General features: G+C 36.6%; 1 protein-coding gene and 1 pseudogene across 10 annotated transcripts in view; both read right to left on the bottom strand.

Moving 5' to 3' along the window:
* The window catches only part of BIRC6 (baculoviral IAP repeat containing 6), a 247,818-nt gene that overhangs the window by 109,929 nt on the left and 123,029 nt on the right, over positions 1-14,860 (bottom strand). For 7 of the 10 annotated variants that reach the window (XR_010730270.1, XM_066266861.1, XM_066266860.1 and 4 more), the window contains exons 30-37: positions 13,547-13,766; positions 12,939-13,072; positions 11,356-11,493; positions 9,266-9,393; positions 4,530-4,661; positions 2,685-2,900; positions 1,558-1,741; positions 768-923 (exon numbers count right to left, since the gene is read on the bottom strand). Coding sequence is in view for 9 of the 10 variants with exons in the window: in XM_066266861.1 (XP_066122958.1) it covers positions 768-923; positions 1,558-1,741; positions 2,685-2,900; positions 4,530-4,661; positions 9,266-9,393; positions 11,356-11,493; positions 12,939-13,072; positions 13,547-13,766 (1,308 nt within the window). In the remaining variant the exon portion in view is untranslated. The remainder of the gene's footprint in view (positions 1-767; positions 924-1,557; positions 1,742-2,684; positions 2,901-4,529; positions 4,662-9,265; positions 9,394-11,355; positions 11,494-12,938; positions 13,073-13,546; positions 13,767-14,860) is intronic. The other 3 variants (XM_066266863.1, XM_066266865.1, XM_066266866.1) reach the window with 1 other exon arrangement.
* LOC136328624 (small ribosomal subunit protein uS8-like) lies at positions 3,816-4,209 on the bottom strand (annotated as a pseudogene).

The raw sequence follows: 14,860 nt of genomic DNA, 5'->3' as shown, positions 1-14,860 counted from the left end.
GGGTTTTGAACCTGGGTCCTCAGCATCCCAGGTCAATACTCTTATCCACTGTACCACTGCCTGGTCAGGCACTGTCTTCAAATTCTTAACTAGCTTTCTATACCTTACAGCTTTTATCTTCTCAATCTTCCCACACTCTTATTCAACTATATTATAGAATGCCTAGCAAATGCCAGCCTATATTAGGGTTTTGACCTCAGGGTCTCGAACCTGGGTCCTCTGCATCCCAGTCTGATGCTCTATCCACTGTGCCATCACCTGGTCAGGCATACACACTTACTTTTTTAAAAATCAGGAAAGAAAAAGAAAGAAGGAGGAGGAGGAGGAGGAGGGAGAAGGAGGAGGAGGGAGAAGGAGGAGGAGGGAGGAGAAGGAAGAGGAATAGGAAGAGGAAGAGGAGAAGGAGGATGAGGAAGCAGCAAATATACTCAGAAAAGTGAATCTTAAAGAACAAGAGCATTTAACCCCATGTTAACTACTAAATAGCTTTAACAGTTTTCTAGGTTGCAATTTCTTCAACAGTCACATCAAAGTAACAAAGACATTATGAAAGGATAGCATTGTATTATAATGAGCATTTGCTCAGAGAAACAAAGCTAAACATATTTATCAGAAAAACAATTGATATGGTTATTAAAGCCAAAGACCTAATAGAAAAATAAAAAAATTAATTTTATACTTTAGTAACATTCTTAATTTTGATACATTTCCACTAAAGAAAAAAAGCTAAAGGATATTTAAAACAAAACATAATCCAAAGAATGTACCTGTTATATCATGTGTCAAAGGTTCATCTATAGTTTCTAGCAACTGAACGGAAGACTGCTGAAGGCAATCGTCAGACTCAGCAGCTGCTGCCCCGACATCATCGCTCACTGTCCCTTCCTCCATGGCTTCTGCAGCAACAGGAGCCAGCAATTCTCCTGTGTGTGATTAGACATTTGTAATGGCTTTAATAATTTATAAATAAACATCCAAAACATATTAAAGCATATTTATTCCTCCACATTAGAGAGTGAGAGCACATATTGCTCTACCAACTATAAAAGACACAGGGGCAAATGAGAACTCGCCTAACTAAGGAAATACTAGGACCCATTGCATTACCTTCAATTTCTGAAAACAAGTAAGTAGTAGAAAACACAAAATGTGTAATATGAATAAGGAATTATTATACTCACTTTACATATATTAATTTCTTATTTACCCAAACAACTTTATAAGAAAGGTACTTTTATTCTTATTTTACATACATAGAGACTTATTCTTACATATGCAGGCATAGAGTACCTTCCTCAAGGCCACAGAGAACTACTCAACAGCCCACTGGGTATTAATAATGAAGCCAACTAGCTCCAATACCCTCTAATTTAACAACCAAACTACTCTATAAAGACATTTATCACAAAGTAAACATAATTAAACACAAAAGTAATTTAAATGGTTGCTACTGTGGTAGACCTTTTATACTTTTGGGGGTTACAGTTTCCTTTAAAGATAACAGAGCAATGATAAGCTGCTTTTGATATACCCTATGAAAAAGAAATCCTGACAAACCTGCTAAAATATCCTGTAGCATACATGTTAAGGAATACTGAGCCCAAGCACCGCCCCAAGATATATCTCCTCTATTGAAGTCAGTTCCAACCAAAAGTAATAATAGTCTTTCCAGTTGGGGTTCATTCACAATCTCACACAGATGTATAGTTGGCCTTGTGGCATTCGCAATGCGTGCAAGAACCTGTAATACATTTTAAAAAATCATAACACTTAGAGAAATTACGTATGTTTTCTCCAAAAATCAAACTATTGGAGTAGTTTTCAATGAGATAAGCTTTTGGTGTCAAAATAATTGATTAACATAGAATTTAAAAATGTAATTTCATGAATCAGATGTTAAAATCTGGTTAAAAATATGGATTGAATAGTTAAAAATAATTTCTATAAACAATGAACATGCTACAGGAAAGCCTTCAGAGCTTAAAAACTCTTTATTAGTACAACCTGACACTTATTGGTATATTTCCCATTTTTACTATTAAGAAAACGTATGTTCAAGATAAACATACAGGCCCTGGCCAGTTGGTTCAGTGGTAGAGCGTCAGCCTGGCGTGCAGGAGTCCCAGATTCAATTCCCGGCCAGGGCACACAGGAGAAGCGCCCATCTGCTTCTCCACCCCTCCCCCTCTCCTTCCTCTCTGCCTCTCTTTTCCCCTCCCACAGCCAAGGCTCCACTGGAGCAAAGTTTGCCCAGGCGCTGAGGATGGCTCTGTGTCCTCTGCCTCAAGCGCTAGAATGGCTCTGATTGCGGCAGAGCGATGTCCCAGATGGGCAAAACATCGCCCCTGGTGGGCGTGCCGGGTGGATCCCGGTCGGGCACATGCGGGAGTCTGTCTGACTGCCTCCCCGTTTCCAACTTAAGAAAAATACCAAAAAAAAAAAAAAAAAGATAAACATACCCAAATTACATACATTGCAAATCTACATTAACATAGTTTTAACTAGATTAATATATAAATTAGGTCTCCTGAAAAATCAGTGACAAAATATTTTAAAATCTTTCAAGGCACAATAAAATTTTACAAAAGCAAAAACCAATAAAAGCACTATTACTGCATTCTTTCCTAATTGTTTTTTTACTCTATAAACCTGTAATTATAAATTATGCCCATTAGTTTACTTACCTTACAAACAAATAATAAAAGGTCTGCATGACATGTAAAATCCATGGAGAGGAGAAACAGGACAAGTTTTTGGACTACTGAAATGCAACGTTCATGGGCCAAGGTAAATGGAAGTGGTTCTATCTCTGGACTCTCTTTGGTTGTTGTAACTTCTGTGTCTAAATTAGAACGAGACCATTCTGCTGTCCGACGTAACCGAATTAAGTCCTTAAAGTGCTGTACAGAGCAATTTATAATATTACAATCAATATTTATTGAATGAAAGTTCTTTCAGTACAAATATACTTATCTGATAAAAATATTCACTAAGAAAACTTAAACTTCTAAAGAACAATTTTTTTCAAAAAGTAAGATTATTAAAACCTATATTGATGAATATATGTAAAGTCCTATTTGAGAGTAAGGTATAAGACATAACCGAATTTCAGAAAAGTGAAGGTCTACAAAAAGGGAAAATTAGGCCAAATCTAACATCATAGATATTACCAAAATATCCTAAACATAATTCATAAAAGTTGAAGGGCAAAGAAAACTATATAACTTTAAGTATTAAATATTACTCAATTTATTTCAAAGTCTGAGGGAATAACTATAATTTCATATTTATAAAACACAATGCACAAATATGGTGGCTAAATCTAAATGTTACTCCCACAAATTTAGAATATAGTTATTCTTAAATTTTATCTATAAATAACTGAACTTAATTTTTACTTAGAAAGGATACAAATTAAGAAAACTACACATTTCCTTGAGTCTTTTTATCTTCTATTTACTGGAAGACAATCCACTTTCAAGGAAATATACTACAGACAGTCCCCAATTAACAAAACGGTTCAACTTAAAGAGTTTTCAACTTTATGACAATGCAGAAACAAGCACTGGGCTAGCGATATGCAGTACCATACACTCTCATGATACTAGGAAGGAGCAGTGAGCCATAGTTCCGAGTCAGGCACAGTCATAATAAACAACCGTTACTAGTGTCCTTGTGCTACCAGCATTTTTTAGACATTATGTTCTAAACGTGTTTAAGGTAAGCTAGGCTAAGCAATAATGTTTCATAGTTTAGTGTACTGATTGCATTTTTTTCCATTGACGCATTTTATTTGCATATATGTATTACATTTCCTAGAAAAAGAATCCCAGGATTTTCCCTCTTTTGTGTTTCATCTTGTTTCTTCATGGTCCATAATGCCCACTGATATTGTCAGTACAATGAAATCAAACTGACGGGAAAGAAGCAGGTTGTTCCACCATTTTTCTAAATCTTTGAGTTGAACATAAAATCTGGAGCTGATTACTCCACACTTGTTTAATCTGCCTGTGAGGTCCACAACAATTTTCCCAGCTCTGTGGTCATCAATAATTTCAAATTCACCAATGTAACCATGCTTCATATCATGGTTAGAAACCCAATGATGACTTTGGAGCCTGGTCTAATAAGAACCTGGTATTTGCCTCTCTTTTTGGTATTGTTTATGCTCTTGAGAGCATCAGCCAGGACATTCATGCATACCATGATGGCAGCATGATAGATGGCAGAAAGAATAACTGCATTTTCTACATAACAATATTTTCAACTTACAATCAGTTAATCAGAATGTAACCCCACTGTAGGTTGAGGAGCATCTATAGAAAAATACTTTTAAGCCCACATTTATCATGCATTTTGTTGAGTTAAAAGCTACCATCACTCCCTCAAAAGTGTTTAGATTTTTCTGTTGATAAGGAAAACAAAATATATTTAACTTTCCTAATCATTATTGTTACTTAGCTACTCAATTTAAAATAAAAGGAAAAATGATTTTTCTAATATAATTACATTGAAAATTAAAAATGTACCTTTGAAGTAGCCTGTTTTAGCTTTGCTTGCTCCACCAGAAGTTTATATGATGATCCTTTATTACTCTGTATTTTTTCTTTTTCCATCTGCTCCACCAAAGCCTTCTGCTTTGCTTTTAGTAGATTAAGTTGCTTAAAAAGAAAAATGTTAATCTTACAATGTTAGAAACAACAGAGTAAATTATTATACTCCTCATAGAGTGCAAACATAAAACTAGTAAATAAGTACAGTAAACTCTCCTGTATGCTCATTCCCCATGCCCAGATTCAGATGTCACCTTGCTGCTGGTGTGCGCTGTGTAGGCATGCACAACCACCATGGTTGCATCTGTACTGAACATACACAGATATTTTTTCATATTGTTATTCCCTAAACAATATAACTGTTTACATATCATTTACATTGTATTAGGTATTATAGGTAATCTAGAGATGACTTAAAGTGTACAGGAGAACACAGGTGATATGCAGACATTGAGCCATTCTACCCAAGGGACTTGAGCACCTACAGATTCTGGTATCTGCAGGATCCTGGAACCAATACCACATGGATACCGAAAGATGATTTGAATTCCTTGAAAGATCTAGTTTTAACTGTGTTGCTTATTAAAAAAAAAAAAGCCACCCTTTCTTAGTCCCAATTAGAAGATCTTTCTATCTTTTAATGAAAAATTAATCAATTCTTTACCTCATGGGAGAAGAAAAATAACTAGAAGACTTTCTTATGCAAGCCACTAATGAGACTAACAGACTTTTTAAAAAAAATACAAGATAAGAATTATTTTTAAATATAGGTGGAAGCATATTTTTAAATTTTTTCCATTGATTTCAGAGAGAAAGAAAGGAAGGCAGAGAGAGAGGGAGAGAGAAATGGAGAGAAACATTAGCTCACTGTTCCATCTAGTTGTTCCATTTACTTGTGCACTCATTGATTGCTTCTTGTACGTGCCCTGACCAGGAATTACACTGGCAACATCAGTGCCCTGGGTGAATGCTTTATTCACAGATCCACCCAGGTAGGGACAAAAACATTTTTTGCACAATATTTTTAGTTTTGCTTTATGGGAATCTCCCTCAAGAGTAGTACATTTTTTAAATGTTTATGTTTCTTATTAATTAAAATGTTTACTAAGCTAACAGTAACAGTTTAAAGAAATAATAGAGATCTCTTGGGCACTTTACTGAATTCCTCCAATGATAACATTTTACAACTTTAATAAACAATATCACTACAGGGTAATTACATCATTATAATTCACCAATCTTATTCAGATTTCTCCAGTTTTACTTGTGTGCGTGTGTGTGTGTGTCAGATTTCTCCAGTTTTACTTGTGTGTGTGTGTGTTTTCATTGTATATTACCTAGATATGGGATTGATGTACCTATTACTACAGTTAATACTGAACAGTTTTATTGCTACAAGATTTCCTCATGCTGTTCTTTTATGTTACAAACTCACTCCCCCTCAGATACAATCTGCCCCATCTCTAAACCTAGGCAACTACTAGTTGGTGACAACAAATAAAAGACCAAAAGGAGGATAAATATCTCTGCCCAGATGAATCTTAAAAATCTGTTGAACGATTTAATCACTTCACCATATAGCCATATATGCAGAATACTTAAATGGAAAGTCACTAGAAAGTTATAGCCATAATTGCAAATGAGAGAATATTTCCTAAATTTCTATTACTGGGCACATATTTTTGTCATCAAAAAAAAAAGCTTTAATATCGTATTATAAAGAAATATGAACTTGGCTGTTGTCTCCAAATATGAAAAAAGAAATGTACCCTAACTTAAAACCAGCCATGTACAGAATAATCAATTTATATAGTGTGAATGTGAGAATTAGTACAAATCAGTATTTTTTAAAAATTGTTCCAAAAGTTCTACAGCTATCAAGAAAAACTATAATTATAAATTGATTTTATACAAGCACAATTTTAATCAATAATTTAAATTACTGTACAAAGACATTTTTCTCTAAACTGTTTCAAAATAAGTTGGCAACATGATGACCAAATGATACCAAATACTTTAAGTGTGCATTTCTTAGAAAGAAGAAACTCTTCCTACAAACCAAAATACAATCATCATAATCAGAAATGTAGCACTGACGAACTACTATCAACTATTCTATTCTGCAAAACCCATTTTAACTTTTGCCAACTGTCCAAATAATGTACTTCATACTGCAAAAGAAAATAAAGTAGTGATATTTTACTAAGAAAAATCCACTGGGTTATACTCTATGTTTGTTTTACATCTTCATATCCAAAATTAAATACAACACACATAAACAATAAGTGATTAGCTGGGTTTGAAAAGATGCAAATTAGCACCACTTAAAATTAGCTGAGTATCGGCCCTGGCCGGTTGGCTCAGTGGTAGAGCGTCAGCCTGGCGTGCAGAAGTCCCGGGTTCAATTCCCGGCCAGGGCACACAGGAGAAGCGCCCATTTGCTTTTCCACCCCTTCCCCTCTCCTTACTCTCTGTCTCTCTCTTCCCCTCCCACGGCCGAGGCTCCATTGGAGCAAAGATGGCCCAGGAGCTGGGGATGGCTCCTTGGCCTCTGCCCCAGGCGCTAGAGTGGCTCTGGTCCCGGCACAGCGATGCCCCGACGCCCCGGAGGGGCAGAGCATCGCCCCCGGGTGGGCGTGGCGGGTGGATCCCGGTCGGGCGCATGCGGGAGTCTGTCTGACTGTCTCCCCCACCCCACCCCCGTTTCTAGCTTCAGAAAAAAAAAAAAAATAGTTGAGTATCAACAAGAAAAGAGTTGAGAGAAAAAGTTTCAGATCATTTTTCTCACAAAAGATTGAATCATTAGCTCATACTTGAAAAGCTCAGAAATGAAAATTAAGTTGGTGCTGAGTCATGTTTTATATAAAGCCCTAGGCTTTCACAAACTTGCCATATCCTAAGGTCTCACATAAAATCTTATTTCATCTTAAATCAATAACACAAATATTTATTGACAACACACCAAGTTCTATACTAAGTATCAAGGATATAGCACATGCTGGAAGATAAAGACATTTTAAAAAGTAATTGTAATCAAGTACTGGCTCACAAGAATCTGAGGTCAGCCATAAACTCACTTCCAGCAAGTAAAATGCACATTAATAAATTTTATGTTTAATTTTTTTTTTTTTAGTTATTTTATTTATTCATTTTTAGAGAGGAGAGAGAGAGAGAGAGAAGGGGGAGGAGCTGGAAGCATCCACTCCCATATGTGCCTTGCCCAGGCAAGCCCAGGGTTTCGAACCAGGGACCTCAGCATTTCCAGGTCGACGCTTTATCCACTGCGCCACCACAGGTCAGGCTTTATGTTTAATTTTTAAAAAATCATGAAAACAAGAAAAAAAAAGAATTCACAGATGTCCTGCAATAAAATTATAACCTAATATACAGGGGTGGAAAAATGTAGGTTAATAATAACAAAAATAATAAATATAATAATAAATTATACAAGAATGAACTGTTTTGTATCCTCACAACTATAAACCTTTTTCCTAGCCCTGCATTCCCTCCTATGAAAGAAAAAGTGTGTGTTCACGTGCATTTGCACATTGGAGAAGCAGATATGTTTATATTTCAAAAAGAAAGAATAAATCAAAAACTAAAGGGTTCATCAACAGGAAAATGGAAAAGCAGATTTTGGAAGATTCATATAATGGAATAGTGGTAATGATACACTAAATAATACAGATGAATCTCAAAAATGTCAGTTTGCCCCTGACCAGTTAGCTTGGTCAGTTAAAAAGCATCATCCTAAATGCCAAGGTTGCGGGTTCCATCACTGGTCAGTTCACACACGGGAAGCAACCAGTGAATGCACAATGAAGTAGAACAACAGAATGCTTCTCACTCTCTCTCTCCCCCTTCCTCTCTCTTAAAAAAATTTTCTAATATATCATTTTGAGTAAAAGAGGTCCAGCATAAAAGATCTCAAACTCTGCATTATTCCTAATAATTTTTTAAGAAATCATTTATTCACAGGGAAGTGTACAAATCTCATGTTGACAAAATAAAAAAGTCCCCACAAAAATTATACTGAATATGAAAGGAAAAATATAGGACACATGAGGAACAAATTATATGAAATACTATCCTAACTTAAAAACCAAGAAGACCTGAAAAAATAAGTTAGGTTATCCAAGCAAAAGAGTAAAAGACATGGTTAGGAGAAAAACAAAACAAAACAGAAAACTTAGAACATGCAAAAATCCAGAATGAGAAAACTGGTGTAAGTGGTACAGACACTGAAATTCAACATGGCAGACCAAAATGCAAAATTGAAAGCTACACAGAAGGGTAGACAATAGATACCTTCAAGCCATGTTATGGAGTTTGACCTTCATCAGAAGGTCAACTGAGAGTTACCAAGACTTTAGAGATGACCAAGCTTGTTTAAAAAGAACTCCCTAGGGGTAGCATGAAAAATCAATTGGACTGAGAAAGAACAAAGGCAGACAGACCTTTTTACCAGACAAAGGATAATGATGGCCTCACTTAGAATGGCAGTAATAAAGATGTGAAGAGGTAGTCAGTTTAAAAGATATCACCAAAAATCTGTTAACTACATATTATTGCAGTCTTACAAAAAAGGAAACTGTGTCCCAGTATTAAATTGTTTCTCTATGTAGCTCTTTAAATGTCATACCTAATATTGATGGCAAGTCTATCCCATGCAACTTCTCAAACATTAAAATAAAAATGGTACTGAAAGTTACCTGTTTATGATGAACTAGCTGCTTTCTGATTTTCCGGGAATATAATCTGTCAAGGCTACTGCTGCCTTTGGAAGACCTATGTATGTTCTGAGTGTGCAGATTATTGTTAATAAAACTCCACTGGTTACCTACAGGGCAAGAAACAGTTTTATTAACAATTTTGTTAAATATAATTTTAAAATACTACTTTTAATACCAGTAAACACAAAATTATAAATGTTAATCATGAAAAAGTTTTGTTTTTGGGGGTTTTTTTGTATTTTTCCGAAGCTAGAAACAGGGAGGCAGTCAGACAGACTCCCGCATGCGCCCGACCGGGATCCACCCGGCATGCCCACCAGGGGGCGATGCTCTGCCCATCTTGGGGCGTCACTCTGCCATAATCAGAGCCATTCTAGTGCCTAAGGCAGAGGCCACAGAGCCATCCTCAGCGCCAGGCAAACTTTGCTCCAGTGGAGCCTTGGCTGCGGGAGGGGAAGAGAGAGACAGAGGGGAAGGAGAAGGGGGAGGGGTGGAGAAACAGATGGGTGCTTCTCCTGTGTGCCCTGGCCGGGAATCAAACCCGGGACTCCTGCACGCCAGGCCGACGCTCTACCACTGAGCCAACTGGCCAGGGCCGAAAAAAGTTTTTAAAAAATTAAGAAAACCAATGTAAAGAAATTGCTAATATTTGACCCTAGAAATGTTAACCTAGACCTTACGTGACTTTAAGACCAGAGTTCTGTCCCCAATCCTTTAAGATTAACAGCCATCTTTCTCCACAAGTATGATTAGTTTTTACCCAATATTAATTTGATAATGTCATTCAATTCTAAAAAAAAACCGCTCAATATTGCCTGATTTTAAACTCATATGCTTCTGTGTAGGTGCCCCGCAAAAAGGGTATTCAATAAGTTAACTTAATGACTGTAAAAATAGGGTTCAATAATTCACAAACCATGCTGCACAGCTCTATTTATTCCAATTTTGGGGGGAATGAATCCAAACTATTCTTTATGTGTCATTCTTCTGCTCAATTCAGGCTTAACCCAACACTCAACCCACCTTCAATTATTTGTTCCTTTGACTAATCTAAAGACATCTTTTTCGATTTTCTATTATCCATTTGTCAAGTCTGTTACAACTCTTCAAACCCTAAAATAAATGTCTTCCACTGGAAACACTATGTTTCCATAGTCTCTGAACGATATAAATAAAAACTAAGACCTCCAATACTAACTGTTATATTCCAACTTCATACTATGGTCATGTTTAATTATATCTTACGTCTGTATCCTATAACTGAGTTAACAGACCACTGTATACAGTATTCATTTAAAAAGCAAATACATAAAGACAAATTCCCTGTACATGAAAAGAGTCCCTATCTTCTTCCCAGACATAATGTAAACCATAAACAACTAACTTATGAAACAAAACCCTCAAGGGAGCTTTTTTTAATACTAGGATCTTGACAATGCATAAAATGCCCAATTTTATGGCTCTTATTAACTTTATTTGCATAGTAAATGTGGGTATTTATATTCTTTATAAAATTTCTTGTTAACTTAGGGGAGGGAAAGAAAAAATGTCTTCCAATTTGATTACCCTTCATTTAAAAATATTTTCCATGTCGCAAGCTTATGAAGATTACAACAACAAAATTTCTCAAAATTTTTATAAATATAAGAGTAATTTGTAATTAATAAATAGAATTATATTAATAATGTTAAACAAAATTACATTATACTAAAATAACAAAACTACGGGAACTCTTCACAGACTTCCTTTCCATAACTTCACTTATATATATATATAAGTATGGGGGGAAACCTTGTTAAAGACATGATTTGTATCTACAAACTAAAGTCATGTTCAGACAAAGCATTCATCCATAACATCCTTCAAAACTAAATTCTATCCTCAAAATAATAATAATAATAATAATAATAAAGTTAAATGGACAAATTCTAGCCTTCAATGGATTCCTGGTAAAGTTAATTCATATTTTATATAAATTACATACAGCTGGAATCTCCAGGCCAATAGCCAGTTCTGGAACAACTGTGTCTCAAAATCCCCACCAACAGATTATTATAAACTTCTGATACCTGTCAGAAACCTCTCCCTGTCTTTACCATTCAAAGGTTTCTTTGCAGCTGCTGCTTCATCTTCAACAGTTGCCACATAATCCAGCAACCTGGACACCAGCATAACAACCCAACTGATCATGGGAATATCTAGTACTCCTATAGAGATGAGAGGGGGAAAATAATTAGGTGACTCTAAAAGTCCTAAAGAAGTCTGATAAAATAATTACGAGATAAAACAGTTTATAAATTCAAAACATTTCATATTATTAACACTAATATTTATTTATGATAAGCCTCAAAATTGGAACCTAAGACCATAAATTGAGTCACACAATGAATCTAATGAAAGACAAATGTTTCATGGTACACAAATAGATTCTTGGCCTGAACAGGCAGTGGCGCAGTGGACAGACAGAGCGTTGGACTGGGACGCGAAGGACCCAGGTTCGAACCCCGAGGTCATCAGCTTGAGCGTGGCTCATCAGGTTTGAGCAAGGCTCACCAGCTTGAGCCCAAGGTCTCTGGCGAGCAAGGGGTCACTCAGTCTGCTGTAGCGCCCCCCCCCCCCCCCGGTCAAGGAACATATGAGAAAGTAATCAATGAACAACTAAGGAGCCACACAAAGGATTGATGCTTCTCACCTCTCTCCCTTCCTGTCTTGGTCTGCCCCTATCTGTCCCTCTCTCTGTCTCTGTCACAAAAAAGAAAACCCAAAAATTGATTCTTAAACGTAGGTTGAATCCAACAGATAAATTATAAACTAGAAAACAAGGTATAAGATGCTATTCTTTTATTTACAGGTGACTGATATAAAATATCTAACTCTCAATACAGTGTTAATCAAATTTTAAAGTTTTAAATTCATACGTCCTAAGGTTTTTATTCCAATAACAATTTTCTCCCTCAATTAAAATTTATTAATGACAATAGCAACGGTACCTTCAACTTAAATGAGGTTTGTTTTTTCTTTTTTCTGAAATGAGAAGCAGGTAAGCAGAGAGACAGACTCCCGCATGTGTCCAACAGGGATCCACCCAGCATGCCCACTAGGGGGAGATGCTCTGCCTATCTGGGCCATTGCTCCATTGCAACCAGAGCCATTTGGGCACCTGAGGCGGAGGCCATGGAGCCATCCTCAGCTCCCGAGCCAACTTTGCTCCAATGGAGCCTTGGCTGGGGGAGGGGAAGAGAGAGACAGACAGGAAGGAGAGAGGAAGAGTAGAGAAGCACGTGGGCACTTCTCCTGTATGTCCTGGGCAGGAGTCGAACCTGGGACTTCCAAACAACAGGCCAACGCTCTACCACTGAGCAACCAGCCAGGGCTTAAATAAATTAGATTTTAGTTATAATAGTATAAAAGAAACATATAACAATAATTCCAAAATCAAAATTCAAATAATGAATAGGTAACATTTAAAAAGCAATAACTACATGAAAGCCAATTACATGAAGGCTGGTCATCCTAAAATGTCTACATCATAAAAATAGTAACAGAATGTGCAGCAATGAATACTTTAAAAAGTAATTCAGAATGGCTAATTTATAAAGCAGTATTTACAGGAACCTTATGTTTCTACTAAAAACAGCTCTTTAAAAATTACCTTCTGTCCTCCGATGCATGGGTAACTGTGGCTGAAGAGGTGACAATAAATTATCCAATAGATTAAGTAAGCTTTCTAGCACTCCACTGTTACTAAGTGATCTTTGACCAATGCAAGAAAGTAACATGAAGACTCTAAAAATAAGATATAAATAAAGTACTCATTATGAATCAATTTAACTGTTCACTGAAAAAAAATAATTAACATTGAAACTTAATAGAGTAATAATTGGATCTTAGCAAGCTATCCAGAAGTATGATATTAAAATTAGCTTTATCAAGCTATTGGTTATATTTAACTTTATCCACATGAAATCCTGTAGAAAGAACTTTACCACAGCCTCAAAAATATACACAAAATAAAATAACATGACCTGACAGGAAATACTTGTATACAAAGATCTATAAAGTCCACAGTCAGTTAGGAAACTCAAGATACAGTCTAATTATATCACACAGAATCTTCTTCAATATGACCGTCACTAGGCATTCCCCAAACTTAAGACTAGATATGCTTCTTTTTTCTACTCAGTGTCTATAAACGAAGATTTCAAAAACTGAACACAGATTGTGAGAAGTATAAATCATTAATAACAAAGTCTGACCTACCTATCCTGTGGAAAGATGAGAAGCTGCTCTGAATTGTATAATTCCTGAAGAACATTAGAGAGAAACTGACCCCACCATCTTTCACCACCACAGAGTTGAACAAGTAGAAGACCAGTATGTAACCGTATCTTTGGGGTTCCACTGATGCACAAGTGTTTAAAAAGTTCTTCACAGGCCTGGGCATGAAATGTACTCTGCAAAACTGCAGGAACAGAGTGTCCTATCACAAGAAAGCAAACAGTAAAATTTCCTTTTTAACTCTGTGTTGTAATATCAAAATCAACATACCTAGATATAGTTTCTTCTTTACCAGCAATCAGTACATAATTAAACTATTCTTACTTTGCTATTTATTGATTCATTCCCATATGTAGAATTTCAATTGATAAATACTTGAGGAAGAGTTAGCACTTAAATCCATTATACAGTGTGTCCGTAAAGTCATGGTGCACTTTTGATTGGTCACAAGAAAGCAACAAAAGACAAAAGAAATGTGAAATCTGCACCAAATAAAAGAAAACCCTCCTAGTTTCTGTACGATGATGTGGCAGCATGTGCGCATGCACAGATGATGACATAACACCATGTATACAGGGGGCAGCCCATGACCATGCCAGTCGTCAAGATGTGGACAGTACAGAGGAAAGTTCAGTGTGTTCTGTGGCTCGCCAAATTCGAATCCGTGACCAAAGTGCAACGTGAATATCGGCGCATTTATAACGAAGTGCCAACACATAGGAATAACATTACTCGGTAGGATAAGCAGTTGAAGGAAACCGGCAGTTTGGTGGAGAAATCCTGTTCTGGTAGGCCATCAGTCAGTGACGAGTCTGTAGAGGCTATACGGGATAGCTACCTAAGGAACCCTAAAAAATCTGTGCGTGAACCCACATCGAACTGCATTGAATAGGTATGAAACAGGGAGAGTTTTCCTTTTTTATTTTTTTATTTTTTATTTATTTTTTATTCATTTTAGAAAGGAGAGAGAGAGAGAGAGAAGGGGGGAGGAGCAGGAAGCATCAACTCCCATATGTGCCTTGACCAGGCAAGCCCAGGGTTTCGAACCGGCGACCTCAGCATTTCCAGGTCGACACGTTATCCACTGCGCCACCACAGGTCAGGCCTGAGAGTTTTCCTTTTATTTGGTGCAGATTTCACATTTTTATCGTCTTTTGTTGCTTTCTTGTGACCAGTCAAAAGTGCACCATAGGCCCTGGCTGGTTGGCTCAGTGGTAGAGTGTTGGCCTGGCATGCAGGAGTCCCGGGTTCTATTCCCGGCCAGGGCACATAGGGGAAGTGCCCATTTGCTTCTCC

Source organism: Saccopteryx bilineata, chromosome 3, assembly GCF_036850765.1.
Source record: "Saccopteryx bilineata isolate mSacBil1 chromosome 3, mSacBil1_pri_phased_curated, whole genome shotgun sequence".
NCBI lineage: Eukaryota > Metazoa > Chordata > Mammalia > Chiroptera > Emballonuridae > Saccopteryx > Saccopteryx bilineata.
Note: the sequence above shows the minus strand (reverse complement) of the source record. Positions and strands in the feature narration are given on the sequence as shown.